Below are 12,437 nucleotides of genomic sequence, written 5' to 3' on the forward strand. Positions count from 1 at the left end.
GTAGCACAGAACATTCAATAAAAGACAATCATCTCGGGGCAACTGGGTGGCTCAGCCAGTTAAGTGTCTGCCTTCAGCTCCGGTCATGGTCCTGGGGTCCTGGGATTGAGCCCCCCATGGGGCTCCCTACTTTGCAGGGAACCTGTTTCTCCCTCTGCCTCTGTGCTCTCTGTTGCTCTCAAATAAATAAATAAATCTAAAAAAAAAAAAAAAGACAATCATCTCTTTTTTCTTAACATTCCTCACAGGCATACACTGGTTCTAACTTAAGGAGAGTGGGTCACTGGGACAGAGATGGCAGGTGGAGTGGCAGGCCCGCACTAGTGATTAGTGAGGAGATGAACAATAATAAGAAAAAAAATACAACCTATACATCTCACAGTGTGTTTATGATGTTTCTCAATTGCATATGTCACACTGTTTCTTCAAACATCCTTTTTAAATTTTAACAAGGACCATATCAACAATTGTTGAAAGTGGGTCACTTTTGGTGAATATACTCAGAGAACAATTATCCTGCCTGCTCCACACCCCTTTTAGTCCCTAATTCTCAACTCTCTTTCTAATGTTTCTGTACTAAAGTGCTATCCTTCAAATGCAAAGATAACAGTAGAGGCTTATTTGTAAAGCACATATTTTTAAAGCAACAGCATTCCCCAAAATTTTTTCTGAAGAGAAGATGATATATTTTTAAAAAGAGCTACAAGATCTAATATGTTTGGGAAATGCTGTATACTATAGTCCATTTTTGAAGATTCAGTCTACACTGGCATAGCTAAGGTTCTGAGAACATATAATGAAACTCATCTGATTATTTTTTGAGACAGAGAAGTGGGGGAGTTGGCAGCAGCAGAGAGAGAATCTTAAGCAGGTTCCACACCCAGTGCAGAGCCCAACACAGGGCTCAATCTCACACAACCTGAGATCACCACCTTTGCTGAAATCAAGAGTCTAATGCTCAGCCCTCATTTGATTTTAACCAGAATTTCCCAAATTTAGATGACTACATAATTCCTTCCTCATAACTCATAAACTGACCGTAGCACACTTTGAAAAACACTGCAATAAATAATATGTTTAAAGACTTCAACAATTATTTTTTTTAATTTTTTATTTATTTATGATAGTCACAGAGAGAGAGAGAGATAGGCAGAGACACAGGCAGAGGGAGAAGCAGGCTCCATGCACCGGGAGCCCAACGTGGGATTCGATCCCGGGTCTCCAGGATCGTGCCCTGGGCCAAAGGCAGGCGCCAAACCGCTGCGCCACCCAGGGATCCCGACTTCAACAATTATTGATGGAAAAACTATATAGTGACTTCTCAGTTTCTCTTAATGGATCATTCAAATAATAATATTTGTGGGTGTGTTTTGAGTTGAATTTTGTGCTTCTAAAAGAGATTTTGAAGAACTAAGCCCTGCTACTTGTGAATATGACTTTATTTGGAAATAGGGTCTTCACAAATGTAAACAAGTTAAGATGAGGTCATACTGGTTAGAGTGGACCTAAATCCAATTGTTGTCCTTTTAACTAAGAAGGCTGTGTGAAAGGGATCCCTGGGTGGCGCAGCGGTTTAGTGCCTGCCTTTGGCCCAGGGCACGATCCTGGAGACCGGGGATTGAATCCCACATCAGGCTCCCAGTGCATGGAGCCTGCTTCTCCCTCTGCCTGTGTCTCTGCCTCTCTCTCTCTGTGTGTGTGTAACTATCATAAATAAATAAAAATAAATAAAAATTTAAAAAAAGAAGGCTGTGTGAAGACAGAAACATATAAACACAGTGGAGGGTATTTCATGAAGGCAGAGGCAGAGACTGTAGTGATATGCCTACAAGCCAACACCAAGGACTTGCTAGCAACTACCAAAGGCAAAGAGAGAGGCATGGAATAGATTCCTCCCTCAGAGTCTCCAGAAGGAATCAACCCTATTTAGACCTTGATTTTGTACTTCTGGCCTCCATACCTGTGTGGAAATAAATTTATTTTATGTTTGTGGTACTTTGTTACAGCAGCCCTAAATAACTAATATATGGTTTTTCATCATCAGAGATTACAGACCAAACACACCATTTCATACATTCAAGTAAAGATGGCAGATTGAACATACACATTATCTTTACTACCTCCTCCTGAAATGGCAGTAAGACGATAGAAGAGGGTTATTTTTTAGAGGAACAAACCCATGAGGATAGAGAAGAGACAAAGATGAGTATAGTAAAATTCTAGAAACTGAAAATCAGAAGGACTAGAGGGAAAGGATTCAGGGGACCTTAAAAATCAAATTATAATCCAGAAAAGGAGGGCACCTGGGTGGCTCAGTTGGTTAAGCATCTGCCTTTGGTTCAGGTCCTGATCTCAAGGTCTTAGGATTGAGCCCCGCATCAGGCTCTCTGCTCGGCCGAGAGTATGCTCCCCCCTCTGTGCTCTTCCTCTCATTCTCACTCTCTCTCAAATGAATAAAATCTTCAAAAAAAATAATTTTAAATTCAGAAAATGGAACAGCCAAAAAACAACACAGGAATAATGCAACAAAATCCCCAAAAGACTCAGGAATGACAGAATCATGAACTTATGGAAGTAGGGGTAGGAAGGGAGCTAAAATAAGGAGAGTTAGTTTAAAAAATGAATTTAAGTAGTCAGGTCTTTATTTTTTTTAAATATTTTATTTATTTATTCATAGAGACACAGAGAGAGAATGAGAGGCAGAGACACAGGCAGAGGGAAAGCAGGCCCCTTGCAGAGAGCCCCACGCGGGACTCGTTCCAGGATCATGCCCTGGGCCGCAGGCGGCGCTAAACCACTGTGCCACCAGGGCTGCCATAAGTAGTCAGGTCTTTAGATTCTTTTCTCCACTCAGCATTCTAGGGTCACCTTCCTAACCTTGGTGGGGGAGAAGGAAGGGTTATTCTTTTAAGATTTTATTTATTCATTCATGAGCTGAGTGAAATAAGTCAATCAGAGAAGGACAAACAGTATATGTTCTCATTCATTTGGGGAATATAAATAATAGTGAAAGGGAATATAAAGGAAGGGAAAAGAAATGTTGGGAAATATCAGGAAGGGAGACAGAACATAAAGACTCCTAATTCGGGGAAACGAACTAGGGGTGGTGGAAGGGGAGGAGGGCGGGTGTTGGAGGGGAATGGGTGACGGGCACTGAGGTGGACACTTGACGGGATGAGCACTGGGTGTTTTTCTGTATGTTGGTAAATTGAACACCAATAAAAATTAATTTAAAAAAATAAAAATAAAAAAAGAAACCTCAAAAAAAAATAAAGATAAAAAAAAAGATTTTATTTATTCATTCATGAGAAACAGAGAGAGGTAGAGGCATAGGCAGAGGGAGAAGTAGGCTCCCTGTGGGGAGCTGATGCAGAACTTGATCCCAGGACCCCAGGATCATGACCTGAGCCAAAGGCACATGCTCAACCATTGAGCCACCCAGGCGCCCCAGAAGGGTTATTCTTTGAAAAGAAGAAGCATGAGTTTTCCAGTTGAGGACCAAAGTTGTATTAAAAATAACTGGCCTGAATGAACATAAAGACTGAATGCTGAGTTATCTCTCTTACTCCTCCATCCTAGAACACTTGTAAAATCTGGCTTTTTCTCTGCCTGATGAGAGGCAACAAATTTATGCCTAGAAAAATATAACAGAATATATATCGAACATTAATTAATAGTTATCTTAAGAGGAAGCTGGGATCCCTGGGTGGCGCAGCGGTTTAGCACCTGCCTTTGGCCCAGGGCGCGATCCTGGAGACCCGGGATCGAATCCCACGTCGGGCTCCCGGTGCATGGAGCCTGCTTCTCCCTCTGCCTGTGTCTCTGCCTCTGTGTGTGTGTGTGTGTGTGTGTGTGTGTGTGTGTGTGTGAGAGAGACTATCATAAATAAATAAATAAATAAATAAATAAATAAATAAATAAATAAAAATTAAAAAAAAAAAAAAGAGGAAGCATCTGGGTGGCTCAGTTGGTTAACCATCTGCCTTCGGCTCAGGTCATGATTCCAGGGTCCTGGGAATGAGCCCCGCATCCCTGCTGAGCAGGGAACCTGCTTCTCCCTTTCCTGCTCCCCTAGCTTGTATGCACTCTCTCTCTGCCAAATAAATAAATTTTTAAAATCTTTTAAAAAGTAATTATTATCTCAAGGGATGAAATTACTAGAAAGTCTCATTTTCCATAATATATTTCTGTAATGTTGGAATGTTTTATGATAAGCATGTATTTCCCTTCCTTCTACAAAAAATATGAAAATTATTACATAAAGATCAGAGACAATAAAGACAATAAAGAGAAGAGAGAGGCCCCTATATTTCACATGGGCTGAAGAAGTCCATTTGGCTCAAAATGTCTATGGAACTGGATCTCTTGCCAAAAGCTACTGTGGTCAAGTCCTCTGCTTTGAGTGAAATCAATCCTGCTACCTTAGTCAGTTTATTGGATTAGAATCAATGCATAAACTAATAACCATATACAGACCAACATCACCCTAGCCATCATAACCAAAACTTTCTTTTTTTTAAATTTTTTTTAAATTTTTATTTATTTATGATAGTCACAGAGAGAGAGAGAGAGGCAGAGACACAGGCAGAGGGAGAAGCAGGCTCCATGCACCGGGAGCCCAATGTGGGATTCGATCCCGGGTCTCCAGGATCGTGCCCTGGGCCAAAGGCAGGCGCCAAATCGCTGCGCCACCCAGGGATCCCTTAACCAAAACTTTCTTATGAATGGTGGGAACTCTGTCCAGTCAGAGTAGAGTTCATGCACAGTAACAGCAAACCAGCCTATCATATCTCTCTCAAGGATATATTGCTAGATACCCAAAGGGAAGACAGGGCATTTCAGTTCAGTGAGATAATGTCTTATAGAGCCTAAAGTACTATTCAGTCTCAACTGGGACTCAGGGTGACTCCTCTAAGGCTGACAAGATAACTTCATCCCACAGTATCCTTCAGTAAACCTACAGACAGATACACTCTCTTCTCTCTCTCTCTTTCACACACACACACACACACACACACACACACACACACAAGTAACCAAACAAAAAAGGATCACTTCCAAAGTTCAAGACAATAAGTTGTTCCAGGGCCACTCAATGCATCAGCTTCCCTCAAGGGTGTAGGCAAAAACGAGAGAATAAGTGTCAAGTGAAAAAGGTTTATTTTCAAACTAATTGCAAATTACAATTACTAAAGTATGCACCATTTGTCATTTTCCTTCTTTTCCTTTATTTTTTGGCTCTCTTCTAACTACCAAAGTCTGGACATATAAAAGGAGATAAAATTCAATGTAATATAAATATGCTGTGAAAGAGGAGGTTAAAACCAAGAGCAAGAAGGAGATTGTTTCTGAGAATTCTTAAGCCAGTAAATTATTCCTCTGAAAAGAGTTTTGTAGAACACATTTGTAAATCTATCACCAGATACTTATTACATAATTATTTAAGTTTTTTAACTATTCAGTAACCCTGGAGTGATAACATGATAAAAGATTATGACTAACTGAAAATTTTAATTATAACAAATCATAACAAAGACAGAAAATCAATTATTTCTTCCCCTACTTACTAGTTGTTACACAATGAAGAGTATTTGCCTGGTGCTCAGAATTTAATGCTTCCATGGAAATCACTAGCTGTCGTTCTAGCAACGTTCCCTTTGATACTCCTGCTGTTTCACACTTCCAGTGAATTATTAAATATTTCAAAATCTGAAAAGGGCAGAATTCAAAGGAAACAAATCTTTAGAAATCATGGTGGTAATAAATTTATGACAGTTGAATTAACAATCCTAATTTCCAAAAAATAGTATTCTTGCTTGCAAAATGTCAGATTTACATCTATTCAGAACAAAGCTCTGTGTCTAAACAAAAGAAGGAACTAGGAAAGTGACATAAGAAAGGAGACATAAGAAATTAACACAATACTCAATATGACAGGAAATGGAGACAATAAATTGCTTTATTTAAAGGGTAGGTTCGGGAAGCCTGGGTGGCTTAGCGGTTGAGCGTCTGTCTATCTTAGGCCCAGGGGGTGATCCTGGAGTCCTGCAATCGAGCCCTCATGGGGCTCCCTGCATGGAGCCTGTTTCTCTCTCTGCCTGTTCTCTGCCTCTCTCTCTGTTTCTCTCTTGAATAAATAAAATTATTAAAAAATAAATAAAAGGTAGGTTTATCTGGAAATAATAATTCAAAAAACTTATGTGGGAGTTTGTTTTTCCTGTTTCTTTTTTCCTCCCCCAAGTAAAAGCCAATATGAAGATTATGAATAAGAATGGCATCTGGTTATGAATCATCTTTATTTTTCATTAAATCATCCTTTCTGAGGATCAGAATACTAGTTGAAAGCACTGGCTTTGGAGCCAGATGTCTGGGTTTGAGTCTCTGATGTGCTATGTGATCTTGGGGAAATTATTTAACTCCTCTCTACCTCAGCTTCCTCATTTACGAAAATGAGGACAAAACTACCACATATGGCTACTGCTAAATGTAAACAAAATAAGAGCAAAATGCTTAACACGGTGCCTGGCATAGATAATAATAGTAAATGCTTAACAGACATTCGCTTTTATTTCTAGTAAGTTTATAAGCAGTTAAGACTGCACACAATATTTTAAGTTGAACAGGTTTCAACTGTCCAGATAAAACATTCAATCTTGAGGAGACAAATTTAAAATATTCTGTATTTAGGGAGCTGCCAAATATATCAATCAATTAATAACCAAAGTTAAGATATACTTAGATAATAATACACTTATACTTGGTGACTTCAATCTAGCGTTTTCTACACTCGATGGGTCTTCTAAACACAACATTTCCAAAGAAACGAGAGCTTAAATGATACACTGGACCAGATGGATTTCACAGATATCTACAGAACTTTACATCCAAACTCAACTGAATACACATTCTTCTCAAGTGCACATGGAACTTTCTCCAGAATAGACCACATACTGGGTCATAAATCGGGTCTGAACTGATACCAAAAGATTAGGATCGTCCTTTGCATATTCTCAGACCATAATGCCTTGAAATTAGAACTAAATCACAACAAGAAGTTTGGAAGGACTTCAAACACGTGGAGGTTAAGGACCATCCTGCTAAAAGATGAAAGGGTCAACCAGGAAATTAAGGAAGAATTAAAAAGATTCATGGAAACTAATGAGAATGAAGATACAACCGTTCAAAATCTTTGGGATGCAGCAAAAGCAGTCCTGAGGGGGAAATACATCACAATACAAGCATCCATTCAAAAACTGGGAAGAACTCAAATACAAAAGCTAACCTTACACCTAAAGGAGCTAGAGAAAAAACAGCAAATAGATCCTACACCCAGCAGAAGAAGAGAGTTAATAAAGATTCGAGCAGAACTCAATGAAATTGAGACCAGAAGAACTGTGGAACAGATCAACAAAACCAGGAGTTGGTTCTTTGAAAGAATTAATAAGATAGATAAACCATTAGTCAGCCTTATTAAAAAGAAGAGAGAGAAGACTCAAATAAAATCATGAATGAGAAAGGAGAGATCACTACCAACACCAAGGAAATACAAACGATTTTAAAAATATATTATGAACAGCTATACGCCAATAAATTAGGCAATCTAGAAGAAATGGACGTATTCCTGGAAAGCCACAAACTACCAAAACTAGAACAGGAAGAAACAGAAAACCTGAACAGGCCAATAACCAGGGAGGAAATTGAAGCAGTCATCAAAAACCTCCCAAGACACAAAAGTCCAGGGCCAGATGGCTTCCCAGGGGAATTCTATCAAACATTCAAAGAAGAAACCATACCTATTCTACTAAAGCTGTTCGGAAAGATAGAAAGAGATGGAGTACATCCAAATTCGTTCTATGAGGCCAGCATCACCTTAATTCCAAAACCAAAGACCCCACCAAAAAAGAGAATTATAGACCAATATCCCTGATGAACATGGATGCAAAAATTCTCAGCAAGATACTAGCCAATAGAATCCAACAATACATTAAGAAAATTATTCACCATGACCAAGTAGGATTTATTCCCGGGACACAAGGCTGGTTCAACACTCATAAAACAATCAATGTGATTCATCATATCAGCAAGAGAAAAACCAAGAACCATATGATCCTCCCATTAGATGCAGAGAAAGCATTTGACAAAATATAGCATCCATTCCTGATCAAAACTCTTCAGAGTGTAGGGATAGAGGGAACATTCCTCAACATCTTAAAAGCCATCTACAAAAAGCCCACAGCAAATATAATTCTCAATGGGGAAGCACTGGGAGCCTTTCCCCTAAGATCAGGAACAAGACAGGGATGTCCACTCTCACCACTGCTATTCAACATAGTACTGGAAGTCCTTGCCTCAGCAATCAGACAACAAAAAGACATTAAAGGCATTCAAATTGGCAAAGAAGTCAAACTCTCCTTCTTCGCCGATGACATGATACTCTACATAGAAAACCCAAAAGACTCCACCCCAAGATTGCTAGAACTCATACAGCAATTTGGCAGCTTGGTAGGATACAAAATCAATGCCCAGAAGTCAGTGGCATTTCTACACACTAACAATGAGACTGAAGAAAGAGAAATTAAGGAGTCAATCCCATTTACAATTGCACCCAAAAGCATAAGATAAGGTACCTAGGAATAAACCTAACCAAAGAGGGAAAGGATCTATACCCTAAAAACTATAGAACACTTCTGAAAGAAATTGAGGAAGACACAAAGAGATGGAAAAATATTCCATGCTCACGGATTGGCAGAATTAATATTGTGAAAATGTGAATGTTACTCAGGGCAATTTACACGTTTAATGCAGTCCCTATCAAAATATCATGGACTTTCTTCAGAGAGTTAGAACAAATTATTTTAAGATTTGTGTGGAATCAGAAAAGACCCCGAATTTTATGTTTTTTTTTTAATTTTTTATTTATTTATTCATGATAGTCACAGAGAGAGAGAGAGAGGCAGAGACACAGGCGGAGGGAGAAGCAGGTTCCATGCACCGGGAGCCTGATGTGGGATTCGATCCCGGGTCTCCAGGATCGCGCCCTGGGCCAAAGGCAGGCGCCAAACCGCTGCGCCACCCAGGGATCCCCAAGACCCCGAATTTTAAAAAAGAAAACCATAGCTGGGGGCATCACAATGCCAGATTTCAGGTTGTACTACAAAGCTGTGGTCATCAAGACATCCCACCTCAAAAACAATGCAAGCACATAGATAAATGGAACAGAATAGAGAATCCAGAAGTGGACCCTCAACTTTAAGGTCAACTAATATTCAATAAAGGAGGAAAGACTATCCACTGGAAGAAAGACAGTCTCTTCAATAGATAGAGATAGTCCAATTTTCCCAGATAGTGCTGGGAAAATTGGACATCCACATGCAGAAGAATGAAAATAGACCACTCTCTTTCACCATACACAAAGATAAACTCAAAATGGATGAAAGATCTAAATGTGAGACAAAATTCCCTCAAAATCCTAGAGGAGAACACAGGCAACACCCTTTTTGAACTCAGCCACAGTAACTTCTTGCAAGATACATCCACAAAGGCAAAAGAAACAAAAGCAAAAATGAACTATTGGATTTCATCAAGATAAGAAGCTTTTGCACAGCAAAGGATACAGTCAACAAAACTAAAAGACAACCTATGAATGGGAGAAGATATTTGCAAATGACATATCAGATAAAGGGCTAGTTTCCAAGATCTATAAAGAACTTATTAAACTCAACACCAAAGAAACAAACGATCCAATCATGAAATGGGCAAAAGACATGAACAGAAATCTCACATAGGAAGACATAGACATGGCCAACAAGCACATGAGAAAATGCTCTGCATCACTGGCCATCAGGGCAATACAAATCAAAACCACAATGAGATACCACCTCACACCAGTGAGAATGGGGAAAAATAACAAGGCAGGAAACCACAAATGTTGGAGAGGATGCGGAGAAAAGGGAACCCTCTTACACTGTCGGTGGGAATTTGAAATGGTGCAGCCACTCTGGAAAACTGTGTGGAGGTTCCTCAAAGAGTTAAAAATAGACCTGCCCTACGACCCAGCAATTGCACTGCTGGGGATTTACCCCAAAGATACAGATGCAATGAAACGTCGGGACACCTGCACCCTGATGTTTCTAGCAGCAATATCCACAATAGCTAAACTGTGGAAGGAGCCTCAGTGTCCATCAAAAGATGGATGGAGGGATCCCTGGGTGGCGCAGCGGTTTGGCGCCTGCCTTTGGCCCAGGGCGCGATCCTGGAGTCCCGCGATGGAGTCCCGCGTCTGGCTCCCGGCATGGAGCCTGCTTCTCCCTCCTCCTGTGTCTCTACCTCTCTCTCTCTCTCTCTCTCTCTCTCTCTCTATGTCCATCATAAATTAAAAAAAAAAAAGAAGATGTGGTTTATGTATACAATGGAATATTACTCAGCCATTAGAAATGACAAATACCCACCATTTGCTTCAACGTGGATGGAACTGGATGGAACTGCTGAGTGAAATAAGTCAATCAGAGAAGGACAAACATTAAATGTTCTCATTTATTTGGGGAATATAAATAATAGTGAAAGGGAATAGAAGGGAAGGGAGAAGAAATGGGTAGGAAATATCACAAGGGGAGACAGAACATAAAGACTCCTAACTCTGGGAAACGAACTAGGGGTGATGGAAGGGGAGGAGGGCAGGGGGTGGGGGTGAATGGGTGACGGGCACTGAGGGGGGGCACATGACGGGATGAGCACTGGGTGTTATTCTGTATGTTGGCAAATTGAACACCAATAAAAATAAATTTATTATTAAAAATATTCTGTATTTAATTCCACTATTTATAAAAGCACACTCTCACTTCCCCACTAAAGTATCATAGGGAAAATTACTACCTCTTTTAAGGCGAGATCTCAGAGAACTTGGGAATGAAGATCCTAATTTGTACCCAAGTTTATAAGAATGGCTTCCAGACATTTCTACAATCCAGCACTTTCCTTCACACAGCCTCTGACTTAGTGTGCTCCCCTCTGTTAAGATCTTCCCGCAGTGGCTTTATCCGTAGATTGCAAGTGGGAAAACAACACTGGCCTGGGAGTCAGAAGCTCTGGGTTCTAGCCTAGCCTCCGTCTGTAAAATCGAATCCTTCAACTTGGAGGATAAGGCCTTGAAGGCAAGAGGACCGGGCGAACGCTCAGGTGCCGTCAGGTCAACCCCGTGAGGCCTGTGGTTCTGTTCTGTCTAGTACCCCTTGTGCTCGCTTTGGCAGCACATATACTGTCTAGTACCCCTTACAAGACCAAGGGTTAAGAATGTGAGCAGGTGGCGGCTCTGAGGGTGGTGCCATGGGTGAACTCACGCAGCGTGGCGGCACCGGACGCCCCATCCCACTTTCCAGAGCAGGAAAGTTCCAGGGCCCGCGCGGGGTGGTAGAGGCCGAGGGGGAGGCCTCTGCACCACCTTCCACCACCCAGACCCAGGCACGCGCCCCACGCCACACGAGTCTGCCTCTCTCCTACTTCGCCCGCCCTGGCCTCGCCTTGCGCCCGAGGCGGCCCAGTAGTCTTTCCGGCGCACCCCCTCCGCCCTGGGGAGAGGCCCCCTTCACTCCAGGCTGGTTTCCCCGGCCCTGACCTGGGTGTCCCCGGACGCCTAGCAAACACTTCAGCTTCTGGGGCCTCGCTCTTCTGGGCTGTGAAATGAGGCGTTCCCCCAACTGAGGCGCTGTCCCTCATCTGCTCCTCACAGCACCGTGTGGGGCCAGCGAGCTTCCGCCGAATCACCCCATTCCCACCTCAGGCACCACCAGACCCCTCTCCCCAAACTTTGCGGTTAGCTCACGAAACCCTCCTCAGAGGGTCCCTCTCGGCCTTCTCTCCTCCCTGGCATCACCTCGCATACTGCCACGGCCGCCCCTTCCATGGCGCGGGGGCAACAGCAGCGACGCCCACCACCTGCTGCCCGCTGGGACGTCGACCTCCACCGGCGCCCACGCCAGGCAGCGCAGAGTTCTTCCCGCCCGCGCGCGCGCACGCGCGCCCCGCCCCCTGGCCCACCGCGCGTGCGCACTTCACGCCGCACCACCCCCAGGCCGCGAGCAGCCAGGGCTTGCCCGGAGCGGTGGGGAGGTGCCCGGAGCCGCGAGGGTTGTGGGCGGGCGGATGGGCGGGCCGCCGGGCTGGAGAGAGCCTGCGGGCTGCGACTGAGGCTGGTGGCTGCGGGAACCAGGCCAGGCGAAGACTCTCCTTCCTCTGGAAAGAGACTTTCCCACAGCCCCGGCGAGGTGCAGCCCTCAGCCGGGAGGAGCTGCTGAGGCCCGGTGCGAGATCCCCAAGCCTGTTCTTGACTCCCCCGCGGCCTCACCTCCTGCCGGGGCTGCCCCAGGTGCCCTAGACCTGCCTCTGATTCCCAGATTTAGCAAATAAAAATACAGAACGGCCAGCTAAAAATGAATTTCAGA

The 12,437-nt window shown here is 42.8% G+C and overlaps 1 protein-coding gene across 1 annotated transcript in view; it reads right to left on the reverse strand.

Annotated features, from left to right (window-relative positions):
* The window catches only part of C11H11orf80 (chromosome 11 C11orf80 homolog), a 106,351-nt gene extending 94,412 nt beyond the window's left edge, over positions 1-11,939 (reverse strand). Inside the window, exons 1-2 of the mRNA XM_041721784.1 lie at positions 11,870-11,939; positions 5,568-5,709 (exon numbers count right to left, since the gene is read on the reverse strand). Of these exons, the coding sequence (XP_041577718.1) occupies positions 5,568-5,709; positions 11,870-11,899 (172 nt within the window). The 5' untranslated portion in view covers positions 11,900-11,939. The remainder of the gene's footprint in view (positions 1-5,567; positions 5,710-11,869) is intronic.
* Between the last annotated feature and the right edge of the window lie 498 nt (positions 11,940-12,437).

Source organism: Vulpes lagopus, chromosome 11, assembly GCF_018345385.1.
Source record: "Vulpes lagopus strain Blue_001 chromosome 11, ASM1834538v1, whole genome shotgun sequence".
Lineage (NCBI taxonomy): Eukaryota > Metazoa > Chordata > Mammalia > Carnivora > Canidae > Vulpes > Vulpes lagopus.